The 14,305-nt window shown below is 37.9% G+C and overlaps 1 protein-coding gene across 1 annotated transcript; it reads left to right on the top strand.

The window, feature by feature from the left end:
• The first annotated feature begins 1,982 nt into the window (after nucleotides 1-1,982).
• Nucleotides 1,983-12,924, top strand: TLR3 (toll like receptor 3). Its single transcript, XM_088163485.1, has 5 exons — nucleotides 1,983-2,288; nucleotides 5,014-5,462; nucleotides 7,016-7,207; nucleotides 8,831-10,656; nucleotides 11,448-12,924. The coding sequence occupies exons 1-5, from the start codon at nucleotides 2,069-2,071 to the stop codon at nucleotides 11,674-11,676; spliced, it is 2,916 nt and encodes a 971-aa protein (XP_088019611.1). The 5' UTR covers nucleotides 1,983-2,068; the 3' UTR covers nucleotides 11,677-12,924.
• Nucleotides 12,925-14,305: the final 1,381 nt, after the last annotated feature.

Here is a 14,305-nt window from a genome sequence, read left to right as displayed (position 1 = left end):
ACTGACTGTGTTTTGTCACCATTCAGAACCACCTCACTCAAGCTTACCCTAACCACAGTGTGAGAGCCTTGCCTATTTTTTGTGCTGCTTTTTTTTCTAAATTATTCTCTGGACACGTGGATTGCTTGATTATACCCTTCATTATGTGCTGTCATGTTCTTCCCAGTACTTGAAAACATAAGTATAGGGTAAAGTAGGCTACACAGTGGAGTTAGAGCAATTTGGGAACTCGATGAGATTGCACACCACTGAAGTAAGCACAAATGTATCAACTTTGTTGCCTGCCTCAGAACTATCAACCATACTTGCTGAATCTGCCCTGGTTCTATATGCCCTAGAGTGTATCTTGCACAGCACTATCTTGCTGGCTCTTGTAAATCATGCCGCAAAATTTTTACAAGAGCTTCGTTGCTTTGAAATTTTCTGTACTAAAATAAATGTTCTTACCCCTAGTGCAAGACCTCCAAAAGAGAGGGGCTTTTGACTGCCTACGTGCTGTTTTCTCCCTGAGCCACTGGTATTTTCGTAAGGCTACAGTGTTGAAAAGGCCTTAGTGAAAAAATTAACAGCTTCACCAGCATTAGATGGTTTTCCTCCATTGCGCCTGGGACAACTGTAGCTTCCTAATAATTTCCTATGTGTATAGGGAAGAGAGGTTTGAGAAGTAATAAATTGTGAGGTGAGATCAAAGAGCAAATTTTATCTGTAGTTATGAGTATGGTGTAGAGAGAGATAAAATACCTGACAGTATTGCTGTGCTGGAATAGTGATCGGTAAAAGTTGTTAATTATTATGTTTCTTACCATCAGTGTGATCTTCTATGTTCTAAAGCAGCAGAATTACAACACACAAAGTGAAAATCCTCTTGAGATTAACTTAATGTGACTTCAACTGGCTGTGCTTCTCATCAAATGACCTTATCCTGACACAAGCACACTGGACAGCATGGAACAGAAATTTATTCTTCTCACACCAATAGGAAAGGGAGGATCAAGGTTTAACTGTGAAATGGGAATGAAAGGCTTTAGAACCTTTCAGCTCCAAAGGATCTTGGTTCTGGTCTCAGTTTGTGTCCCAGCTTCAAGAATAAAACTTAATTTCTTTTTGGCAGTTGCTGAAAGAATTCAGAGAATGGAAATAGGAAATGAGGGCCATAAACTCTTTGTTACTCATTCTATCTCCCAGCCAGCCTCGCCCACAGCAACTCTGTGGGTAGTCTCATATTTAGGGTAGAAACCACCACAAGTTCCCTCCCTCTCCAAAGTCCTGATGGGCAGACAGTCAACACATTGCTGCAGGTTACAATTTCAAACACTTTCATTGAAGAATTAAAGCCCAACTTTATTCTTTTCTGGGTTAGTCTGCAGCTACCCACTCTTCACTTAAGAGGGGACTACACAACTGCTTAAAAATGTCAGGTCATTTCAGCTGTTGGTGTGTCCTATGTATAGCTGGATCAGTTCTGCAGAATATTCATGAATGCCAATGTAGTTGAAGAATAGCACTTCTTGTCATGTCCAGATGCTGGTACTGAGAAAGTCCCCTCCAGGAAACTGATGGTCAGCTCCTTTGGAAAGCAGGGACGCACAGATCCGCAAACAGTATGAAGAGGACACACATCTGAAAGCTGTATCTGAAACTTTAACTTGGACTTTTAAAAACAATTTGTGGATTTGTTGTTATTTTTAAAATACAAAATATTTTATTTTCTCTCTTAGAAATGAAATCTATTACTATTTCCCATAATCAAATTCCCTTTTAAAAGGAATACTGTACATGGCTCTGTAGGAAGCATGTTGCTGTCTCTACTTTAAAAACTAATATTCCTGTGCCAGTAATCTGTCGGTCAGGATATCGGCTTTTGGGATATGCCCTTGAGGATTTTCAGAGACACTGGAAAAAGGCAGCAATAAATTGTAACAATTTTAAACAGGATGGTGTGATGATGGTGCTCATTTGTGGCACATCCGTGTGTTGCAATCGGTTTACTTGCGGTTAGCAACCACAAGCAGCAGCCCAACTGTGAGGTTAGGAGCTATGTCCACCCTCAGCACGTCCGAAACCCCTCATGCAGGAGGGTTCGGTGCAGATGGGTGGGCGGGAGCCGTGGCTGCCGCGGCTCGGGGGATGCTCGCCCCGCCGCTGCCGCGCTCCCGTCGCCGAGCCTCGCCACGCTTTCGCTTTCACTTCTCCCGGCTCCGGGCAGTGTTTCCTCACGGTGAGCGTGTGCTCAGAAACCAGTGCAGAGGTGGGATGCTTCCGGACACAAGGGGATAAAGCCTGCAGAGGTGAGTGGGTAAAATTCTTCATAATAATAAATGTGAATATCGAGGTGCAAAGGCAAAGTGCTGCTCAGGAGTTTGGGTGAATTCCTTGATCCTGGATTTCTCTTAACTTGCAAGTCAGCTAAGTCAGTGCCAGTTTTTAAAGTTCTTGCTCATAATGTTAGAAGTCTATTTCTTTCTTTGCCCATCTGAAACGCTGTCCCTGAAGTTTGATAATGGGTGTGTTCTTTATTCACTGGACCCCCCCAGACAAAGCTAAAACACTTAAAGCTGATTCCAGATCTCTTGCAATGCAAAAACCAGGAAAAGGCACTCATTGGGCCTTGCTGGAAGTCAGCTAAAGAACTTGTTTTGTGTTGTGCAGTACATTTCTTCTGCCTCTCAATCTTAAAGGTGAGCTGGCAACAATTGCTGCAGAGCCCAGCAGCTGTCTGATCACCCTAACAACAAACCCTGAGAGTGATGCAGGCCAGGATGCAAGCTCCTGTCACAGCTAAACTTCCCTTTTGTTTTCCTTAGTGTTTCCAGCAGATGGGGTGCAAAGGAAAGTTGTAGGACAAGTGGTTCTTTATTTTCCTCAGCTACAGGGACATGGGTGCAATGTTTGGCAGCAGCTCTAGCAGGGCAGGCTGTCTGCAAGACCAAGAGTTTGCTGTCCCCTCTTCTTCCCCATTAACCAGTGGCAGATGAGTGGAGAGCTATGAGACCTGAAGGATATAAGTCAGCCTGACATGCAGTACCCAACAAGGAAGTGTTTTTTCATTAAGGTTTATTTTAAACCAACTTTTGTAGTCCTTTGTATGTGCCTTTACAATGTTTTATGTCCCTCTATCCCTTGCTTGTATCCCCATTCCTACAGAATTATACAAATGTCTCTCCTTAGATGGCCAGGTTGCTTCCAAAAAGGCAGCCATGAGGTTCCCCTCTGGCCACTATAATGTGATGTTTTGTCACTGGAGCAGTCCTAATGCATGCCCTCTGAAAAGGCAGGTCAACTATGGAGACAAACTCTGCTAGGGTCTGACCTGCTAAGCTCCTGTTTGGCTGCAGGTTGCAGTGTCAATTCCTTAGAGCATTTTGTTATGCTAGTGGAAATTTGTCTCTTCAGAAAACATCAGTTATGAAGAATTTTTCTTTTTTTCTATACAAATGTGCTGGTTTAATTTCTCTTCTCATTTCCTGTTTCATTGTTTGCTAAAGTGCAATACTCCAATGTGCTCAAAGCTCAATAATATTAATTAAACACAGGTTCCTAGCAAAGGAAAATAGGAGGTGTAGAAGTAAGAAAGCTCATACTTCCCACGAGTTAGTCTTTTGAGCTCTTCTAGCTTCCTCTTAAGTCTAGGCAGGTTTATTCCCTTCTATAGCCTGCTCTGTACTGGGGCAGTAATAGCCTTCTCTGCCTGGGAGCCCATCCGCCGGAGACTGAACTCATTGGTAAATTGAGCTTGGTAGGTAGGTTTGTTGCTGTTATCCAAGTTTGTTGGCAGAAGGCCATACAGATATGTGTGTGTCAGGACTGTGGAGACATTTTGAGCAACAGGGTTGAAAGTATAATCTTTCTATTTTTTGAAAACAAAAAACTGAAGACAGGAACCTAAGCTTACTGTCCTCTGCTAAAGCATGAAAAAAACGTTCTGGCAAGCACTCACAAAGTGTGTTCTCCCTCTACTAAAGATTAATTCTGTAGAGAATAATATGGAAGATACAGAGGACTCTTCTTTTGATTAGAAGAAATGCCATTTAATTAGACAGGCTCTATGACTCAGACGGCTAGTCAAGCCTGGTCAGAATTTATATGGAATTAATTTTCTTCCTTGTGCAGTAAAGTTTCATTACAAGATCACCAAGTGAATTTAGATCTAATGGATACTAAATGGAACATGAGCAAAATATTAAAAAGCCTAAGATTCATTAAAAATGTAGTGACAAAACAGAGCCATTGAAAATTAGAGTTTAAATGTTGATATCCTAATCTAAGTGACCAAAAGATATGGGGTGGAGTATATAAATTCTAAATTGTGTACATTTTCCTGAAAGTATTTGCATAAATATATTGAATCTTTGGACAGTGTCTCTTCTACACTTTGATTCTGTTCCATTTCTTTCTCTGATTAGGTTGGTACTGATTTATTTTGTGTGTTCTTACTTTCTCATATGTTTCTTTTCTGATATGTTTCTATAGCCTAGTATTCCTTATTTCTCTAGAAGATGGAGCAACAGTTAGAATTTTGTGTGACTGGCTTTTAAAATAAAAATTGGCAAGAACAGTAAAAGAAAGAAGTGGTATATTATGTATTTTTACTGCATATAACTATTTTACATGTAATTAAGTTCAGAGAACAATTACTAACATTGAGAGGCTTATGTACAATTTTTTATATTTATTGTATTTTATGAATGTTAAAGCAACGCAAAATTAATCAGAAAAGAGAAAGTGATGGGAAATTTTCATCAATAATAGATAAAGTTGGTAGCTTTTTGAACATATCTATTTTTATGTAAGTCAATATTATTGCTTTTAAATAAAAGTCTTTATTTAGAGAGATTATTAGACATAACTCATCTGAAGAAATGAATGCAGAAAAAATTTCATGGATTAAAAACACCAACTGTTTTCTCACTATGAAATCACATATTTTTTAAGCGTTGCTTGCTTAGCCTTCGGTTGAAGATGCAAGTTGTGTGAAAATGATTGTAATTTGCAGTGTTCATTTTGCCTTTGCAGGTAGAATGATGCGAAACGCTATTCTTTGGTGGAGTAGCTTATATGTCAGACTGATGTTTGTCTTCTGGCCGTGTGCATCAGCTGGAACACAATGTCATATCCAAAATGAAATGGCTGACTGCAGTCACCTAAAGCTGACTCAAATTCCCTCTGATCTTCCAAACAATATAACGAGTTTGGACGTTTCTCATAACCAGCTAAGACAGCTAGGCCCTGCAAATCTGACCAAGTACAGCCAGCTGGTTTACTTGAATGCAGGCTACAACAGCATCTCTAAACTGCAACCAGAACTGTGCCAAAATGTGCCCCTGTTGCAGATTCTGAAGTTAGAACATAATGAATTGTATAAGCTCCCTGACAGAGTCTTTGCTTCCTGCACCAACCTGACTGAGCTCAGTCTAGGCTACAACAGGCTTAATATAGAAAATGATAATTTCAAACCCCTGAAGGTAAGAGTTATAAATGCACCTTTTCATGTAAGTAAAGTATAAATTGTTGCGGTTGGGGTTCTTGTTGAGGTGAAGCAGGTGAAGAAGCAGGAAGGGCCTTTGCAAGGGTTTCACAGAGATGTTTATTTCAGCCACGTGTGAGCACAGTCCTGGAGTTCAGAAGCAAAGGCATTGGTCTGGGACTTTGGGTTAGGTACATGGGGGTTTTTCCAGGGTGTGGTTAGGGCGTAGGGGCCAACAGGGAACCAGGGTGGGAGTGACCAAAAAGGCTGACAGACAGAGAGAAGGCAGGGGGGATGTCCTAAGGAACAGAACAAGGGTTGTCTTGACCTGATAGAACAGGATTTGTTATCAAAAGGAGATGACTGAGAGGCTTCTCCTATCTTTCTGAGTCCTTTCAAGGTCTCCACAATAAATGGGGAATTTACTATATTTTCCAGTGTGTTTTCAAAACTGCTGCCTTGGTATGTCAAAATACCCAACATATAATCTTTCACTGATTTTTGCTGAAGAAGAGGGCTTGTGGCTCCTTCTGTTATGGCACACTGGAGTCTCGGTCATCTTTGTGAGTCAATGGTCTCCATTCCTTTTTCTGTATTGCATCCCTTTGAAGCACGTCTCCATGCAGGATATGTGCTGAGCAAATAGCAGCAGCAGATGATGAGAATAGCTGCAAAGTGGATGGTGTGGAATCTGAGCTGCATGGTAGCCTAAATTTTCAAGGTTGAGGTTTAAGTATTCAAACTAGGAATACCAGTGCTTAGGCTGAATGTAGTGTCTCTCAGGACTTAAAGAACTGAGAAAGAGTGAAAATGTGTTTATTGTACCTTTGCTTTTTCTGGTAGTTTACGTGTGGTTAAATATTCTTGTCTGTAGCAGAGATTGGGGGACCACCACAGAAAGCAGGAAAGGACTATTTCACTGTCTTTCCACCAGGCAGGAATCATGCAAAAGGAAAAACCTAAGGACAAAAAAAGCAAAGTAAAGACAATGTGTATGTTAATTGTCATTCAGTGTTCTAATGAGTGTGCATGTGGTTTTGAGTAGGTCTGAACTTTTCTGTTAAACTCAGTACTCCAGTTCAGTTACATAAAGTGTACTTGCTTGCATTGTAGGACTGCTGACACAACTAAACACAAGTGAGTTCAGCCAGCTTCCATGCTGGGAACTTCACCTTCCTTACTCCATTTATGGGGCTGAAAAGATGTTTAATAGTGCAATAGTTGTAACTGCAGCCAGCTGTGGGCTTTTGCACTTATCACTTTATCTGAGGAAGGAAGGCCTTCAGTGAATTAAGGATATTTAACTAAATCTACTTTGGTTTATAGTAAATACTTTAGCAGGTTAATATCATTAATACCATGAAAGTTACTGGTGTGAAAGTTTCTTCCAGCAGGAGCTTGAAAGCTGCCATTTCTCTATTATAAATTTATTTTAAGGTTAGCATTACAACTAATTTCTAATGAATTATACTCTAATGAAATATTTATAATTTTTTTGGTGTATTATATTAAAAAAAATTATACTTTTTTTTCCTTGCATCTTCTCCCCAGAACTTGAATATTTTGGACCTATCTCATAATTCTTTGAAGTCGGCCAATTTAGGATTGAAGCAACAGTTGGAGAAACTCCGTGAGCTTATGTTGGGTAGCAACCAAATCACGGAGTTGAAAAAAGAAGACTTCAGTTTTCTTAGCAATACCTCATTGAATAGTCTTGATTTGTCCTCAAATCCACTAAAAGAGGTAGGAAGCATTTCAACAGAAATTCAACAGGTGTAAGTATAAAATGGAACTATCCTGATTTACCCTTTATGGTTGTATGGCATTTACAATACAATTTTGACCCACTGAAGTCCAAAACCCATTCTATTTCATACACCATTACTCCTGACCTCCAGCAGATATTTACAAAATTCTTTTGCCACTGAAATCAGCACAGGCTGGTTTCATATAGGCTGGTTCCATGTAGAACAGTGGTCTCAAGCAAGACCTAAATCAAGATGCTCTAAGAATCTTTACCAAGTATTTTCTGTGCAGAACTTTATTTGCATGTGCTGAAGGTGAAGGGCTGACACACTTTCTCAGTGGGTGAAAAGTGTAGTATTATGCAAGTCTGGTTATACAATCTAAGTTTCACTTCCCAGTTTATCAAAGAGAGCTTTCACTTGTGGCTATGGGAACCTCAGAGAAATAATCATTCTAGCAACATATACTCACTCACTCCTTTAAAATAAACATGTGAGTGCTTTGTCTTCCATCTGCTTCACTGTGCTCTCTGACCTGCTTCTCAAAGTTAGGATTCTTTGAATAGTGATGGTAAGTGTGGCAATTATAAACTGGTTGACCCTTAGCATACAAATACTGAATATGCATTGAATTTCCTTGGTTTATTTGGTTTTTGTTTGCTTCTTTTGCTTTGTTTCCCAGTTGATTGATCTCTAAAAATATGTATATTGAACCTACAAGAATAAGGTGGTATAAGTTTGTATCAGTGCTGAGTGAATCTGATCATCCTCTTTTGCTTGGACACTTCATCCGTCTCTCTTTCCGATACCAGCTTTTATGAGGCCATGTGCTGGATCACTGGGCAAACTCTACAGTGTTTTGGCTTGGTTAGCTTGTGGTCACACTGGTTCCCTACCCAGTGCACTGTGTGACTGCATGTAGGGCTATTCTGGCACAAGGGTACAGGGTGTGGATGAGTAAATGGCATTACTCATTTCTTGGCACTGCTGCTTGTGCTTTCAGCTGTTCAGCTGTTCTGGTGTTACAGTACTGCTATCTAAAAAGTAGCCTTATGCATTTGAATCATTCTGACAAATGGAGTATTTAACCCCTCAACTGATATCTCAATCAAGATGAGGGGCCAGCTCTATGATAAAAGCGTGTGATCCATATTGTGAAAGCAAGTGTGTAGTATTAGATTTCATAGTAGCTTCTGCTTGCACAGAGAAACTGGATTTCTTCTTGTCTGTCCGCAGACCTAATAACTAGTAAATTAGTATGCCTAGCAGATACCCATAACAGAAAGCTGAAGAAAAATATAAGAAAATTTAAGATACTTCTAAAGAAGGAGTTTTGGTCATTGGATACAAACTTGAATCTCACTGAGCTGCTTTCTGTCTTCTAAAATAATACTACTCAGATCCATGCTAATCATGTTATAAATGATAGAACTATTGTCACAAGAAGTGTAAACTCCAAAACGTGTTTGTCTGAACATGGCTGTGAAGCAGTCTGGGTGTGAAAGTTCTATTCTGCTTGAAAATCTCATTTGATAACATTTCCAAGCTTTTGTTTTATTGACCAACTTTCTTACATAATCCCCTTGTTTAGGTCAAGACATTTTTTTTCTTGTCCTTTCAGTTTCATACAGGATGTTTCCATACAATTGGAAATCTGTTTGGCCTCATACTGAACAACGTTGAACTTGGTGAAAATCACACAAAGAAACTTTGTACGGAATTATCAAACACAGCGATTCGAAACCTCTCACTGAGCCATGTGAAACTTTCCTACATTGGCAAATCAACTTTCCAGGGACTGCAAGGAACAAATCTTACAATTTTAAACCTTTCCCAAAATTCTCTCTCTGCCATAGAAAATGACTCCTTTCAGTGGCTTTCAAGTTTACAGTACTTAAACCTGAAACTTAATAAGATTCACGTATCTTCGCGTTTATTTTATGGATTATCCAGCCTTAAACATTTGAATCTCATCAATTCAATTACTGGGAAAATTGAAGATTTTTCTTTTCGTTGGCTATATCATCTAGAGTACCTTATAATGGATAATAACAATTTTCCAGGAATTACTGCTAATACGTTTACAGGTCTGAACAACCTGAAATATCTGAGTCTCTGCAACTGCAACATAAACTTACAAAGAATAACTAATAAAACATTTTCATCGCTTGCTAATTCTAGCTTACAGGTTCTCAACCTCACAAAGAACAGAATCTCTACAATAGAAAGTGGGGCATTTTCTTCCCTGGGACACCTGAGAATTCTTAGTCTTGGTCTCAATGAAATTAGTCAACAGCTTACGGGTCATGAGTTTAAAGGTCTCAATAATATACAAGATATTTATCTTTCCTATAACAAAAACTTGACTTTACAAAGTGAATCATTCATTTTTGTCCCAAGCCTTAGAAAACTGATGCTGAGGAAAGTAGGCTGCAGTAATCTAGCACTTTCTCCTTCACCTTTTCATCCTCTACGAAACCTGACTATCCTGGACATCAGTAATAACAACATAGCAAACATAAAAGAAGACTTGTTCGATGGACTTGACAAACTTGACATCCTGGATTTGCAGCACAATAATTTAGCCCGGCTTTGGAAACATGCAAATCCGGGTGGTCCTGTTCTTTTTTTGAAAGGTCTTCCCAATTTGCAAATTCTTAATTTAAAATCAAATGGGCTTGATGAAATTCCAGTTCAGGTTTTCAAGGGTCTGTTTCAATTAAAACACTTGGATTTAGGATCGAATAATTTGAATTTGCTTCCAGCAACTGTGTTTGATGACCAGGCCTCTCTGAGTTCATTGAACCTTCAGAAAAATCTGATAACCTCAGTTGAAGAAAAAGTATTTGGCCCACCTTTCAGAAGCCTGAGAAAACTAGAGATGGATTCCAATCCTTTTGACTGTACCTGCGAAAGCATTGCTTGGTTTGCTGATTGGCTTAATGAGACCCAAGTAGATATACCTGGATTGAGGTCTCAGTACATTTGCAACACCCCGCCTAAATATCATGGTAGTCTGGTTTTGTATTTTGATAGTTCAGCCTGCAAAGACAGTGCTCCATTTAAGCTTCTTTTTGTGATCTCTGCCACTATGGTGACACTCCTCATTTTTATTGTCCTTACCATCCATTTTGAAGGGTGGAGAATAGCTTTCTACTGGAATGTTTTAGTCAATCGAATGCTTGGTTTTAAAGAATTTGAGAGACAACAGGAACCGTATGATTATGATGCCTACATTATTCATGCAAAAGAGGATAAGAATTGGGTGTCCAAAAATTTCATGTCTCTGGAAAAAAATTACCACTTTGAAATTAAGTTTTGTTTAGAAGAACGGGATTTTGAAGCAGGTGTATCTGAATTTGAAGCCACAATTGACAGCATAAAAAGGAGCAGGAAGACTATTTTTGTTGTGACTGAACATCTCTTACAGGATCCCTGGTGTAAAAAGTGAGTAGGATCTAAAATTTTATCTGTAAGGGGAAAAACGGATATTTTAGCAAGATCGTTTTTAAACTGTAGTTTAATAAAAAATAGAATTTAATGAAAAATACCCACACAAAATCTACTTCAATGTATTTACCTAATATATTGCTACTTCAGAATAATTTCTAAGTTAATGAAGTTAATTGTTTCACACATACGTTAGTGTACATTTTATTATCTAAGTCAATGTTTTAGGCATTTTCTTGGGTATTTTTTGTGGTTTGTTTGAGTTGTTTGTTTGGCTTTTTTGTTTATTTGTGTTGATTTTTGTTTGTTTTTGGTTGTTTTTTTAAAAATTTGTTAGGTTTATTGTTTTTGGGTTGGTTTGGATTTTTGGTTTTTTTTGGGGGGGGTGTCTTTTATTTTGTTTGATTGGGCTTTTTTTCCAGAAGTCAGGCTGCCACCTTTGCAGATTGTTCTGCTTAAAATTACACATTTGAAGATGAGCAACAATGAGTAAGACCACTAGCATCAAAAGATGATTTTTGTTTGTCTTTAAATTAGTCTTTTCACCATTCTTATATAGTGGTCTCGTCAAGAAAGGGATTTTGCTAAACAAGGCTGTATCAAGAAAGTAGACTTAGGTTATATTTTTAGAGCAATGTTATTTTTTTAGTAAGAGGCAAATAATGTAAGAAAAATAATAACCATTGTATATCAAAACAGACATTAAGACCCCTGTCAAGAACTGTTTGTCTTTTCTTTTTTTTTCACATAAAAGAAAATATTGATTTTTGTCTTTTTTTTTGCTTCAGTTTCAAGGTATATCAAGCTCTTCAGCAAGCTGTTGAACAAAGTCGGGACTCCATCATACTGATCTTTCTTGATGATATCCAAGATTACAAGTTGTATCATGCACTTCAGCTGAGAAGAGGAATGTTCAGATCTCGCTGCATCTTGAACTGGCCAGCCCAGAGAGAACGAGTCAGTGCATTTCATCAGCAGTTAGTGATGGCACTTAAATCTAAAAGTAAAGTGCACTGATTTTTGAACTACAGATTTGAATTATGGGGTCATTTTTGTCATCCTGTAAATATATGTAAGAGTCACTGTCATTTAAATTTATTTGTTTATATTCATGTTTTCGCTGATATTTTAATTCAGCTGCACTGAAGTGACGTTAAAAGAGATTATGATGGCTAGTCCTTTCCATCAGTGTATTAAAAATGTGGTAGAAATTCTGAAGAGCAATGAGAATCACTGATGTTCTAGGAAATAATGAAGAGTAGAAAAGACATAAGACTCTCTAAGGGGATATACATAAGAAAATGCATTAATGATGAAACAAGAAATTATTTGTAGAAGGTAGAGTGGACACTACTACTTGCTTTTGAAATATGGGGGATTCAATGCCTCAAACTGGAAAGCTTTCCTTGTGAAACACAGTAAGTAACACAGAAAATTACTTCTGTAATTCGAACCAAGAAATATAGCCTTTTAAAAGTGAGTTTTAAAACCTTTGTGATTATGCCTTCTGGGGATGCTAATACTGGTTGGTATCAAAAAGCGACTTTCAGAGTGATGAGTCAAATGTATTTAATAAATTTAGTATAAGGAAAACATTTTTTTTGCTCTTTGGTGAAATTCAGAGAGCTGGCAGGACGTTAATACTGAGAGATGTCACCTTGATTCTTAGAATGCAAAACAAAACTGTATGCCTGTACAAAGAACTTGAAATCAATGTGAAGCATGGCCAAGGCTGTATAAAATGAATAAAGGCACAGATATTTTTATAATATGTTGGATCCCAGAAACCTGGGATTTTTGAGCTTTCTGAGCTTTCTGGCATGAGCCCCTGGAGAACACTGCTTTTGACGTGAGGCCTTGGAGAAGTCTTCCAAATTTGAGTGATGGAGTCAAAGTAATGGGTGTATAGTTAAATAGAAGTGTGTGATTTCACATGGTAAAGGGTTTTGAATTTGAGGATTTTATAATACAATATAGGTATGGGACAAGATGGAGGATTTTGGGTGGTGTCTTTTTTTGGTGTTCATCTTTTGTTTCTAGTTGGACAGTTAGTGCTCCACTGCAGTCCACAGGAGTTTAGTTATTGGGTCAAAAGTATAAATAATATAGGTGTTAATTCTCTATGGGACTGTTTAGCTTTAAGAGACCTTGTAGCTAGCTAAGTTCACCTCCGTTTTGCTCACTTCTAGCTGGTAGCTGGAAGTATTGCTGAACTCTGTACTTTAGATAAGATTTAATAAACAACCAAGCCTGAATGCGAGAAAATTCATCTCCTTCATTTTTTTAATCCTGGCTCTGAATGAAGACAGAAGAAACTTCAGACAAGCCACTAATTAAGTGGTGCAAGAAATACCACCTGTTACAATAATATAACGAGAAGACAACTTTGTGGAGAAAGTGGTGCTACAGAAATTTCATTACCAAAAATTTTCTTACTAGTGAAACAACAACAACAAGAAGAAATAGTTTTAAATAGTATGAGAAACATTATTGTGAGTATAGCTAGAGTGGGAAAAAGTTTAAAAACTAGATTAATTTCAATTTTTTTGTTTACTTTTATACACAGTTTTGCCGTTGATAGCTAAAAGGAAAACTTAAAGAAATCAGATAGAATTCTGTAGTTTAATTTCTTGCATATTAACTAGTTTGATTTTTTTCCTGAGCATATTTTACAGAAATGTGGGTTAGATGGCAATTGCTAGGGCATTAAAGTTGAAACATATGGACTAGCAGCTTGATCTGCAGAGAGAGATGAGACTGAGCAAAAGGTGCTTTGCAAGGGCGTTTATATTGTTCAGCACAGGCTAAGATGTTATGGTGAGTCTGAGCACAAATTATTGTAAATTAGACACAAGGCAGTCATTTGTATATTTTTGTTAATATTTAATTGCTGCTTCAATGACCTTTTAAAACTTTGTCAGCTTCTAGTAGGTATGTGATCCTTCAATAGGAATATTTTTAAATTGCTTTTTCCCCCTAGCATTTCTCTCATCAACTTCAATATCACTATTGCTACAAGAAAGCCGCTCTACTGCTTTAGAAAACAGTTCTATACTCAAAATTTTAAACAGCTTTTCTCATTATTTGCTATATCTATGGATAAAAAAACCATTGGGTTTTATCAGGTTTCATATGTCCCATGATGATAAAAACCTAAACAAGACAAATAATTAGTGAAATAAGATTTTTCATGCACTGGAATAGTGAAGGGGATGCAGGTATGTTCACTTGCTTGGGAAGTCCTGAATGAAAACAAACCAGGCTTTGTTTACAGCTGAAGTGATAGATGATGATTCCCTAATTACAGTAATAGGATTATCCTCATTGTGATGCTTTCATCTCATCTTTCTGACCTTTTTGGGCGAAGTGACAAATTCTTTCTTCGTGCTTAGGCCATGAAAGTTGAGGAGGCAAGTTGGTAATTATGATATGCCAGGTATGCACCATGTCAATTGTTCTTTCTCTTATTTAAAGACTAACATGTGACAGAGTTTCTATCCTAAACCTGCAATGACACATAGCAGCAGAATTTCTCTTTCTACATCAATATAAATTGTTTAGAAAATGCTAGTAGTTCACATGGATATTAAAAATGACATAAAGATGAAGAGAATGCATGGAGAAATACTGTGGTGAAACGTTATAC

The sequence above is a fragment of the Sturnus vulgaris genome, chromosome 4, assembly GCF_052056855.1.
Source record: "Sturnus vulgaris isolate bStuVul1 chromosome 4, bStuVul1.hap1, whole genome shotgun sequence".
Taxonomy (NCBI): domain Eukaryota; kingdom Metazoa; phylum Chordata; class Aves; order Passeriformes; family Sturnidae; genus Sturnus; species Sturnus vulgaris.
The sequence above is the reverse complement of the archived record's forward strand: the minus strand, read 5'-3'. Positions and strand labels throughout refer to the sequence as shown.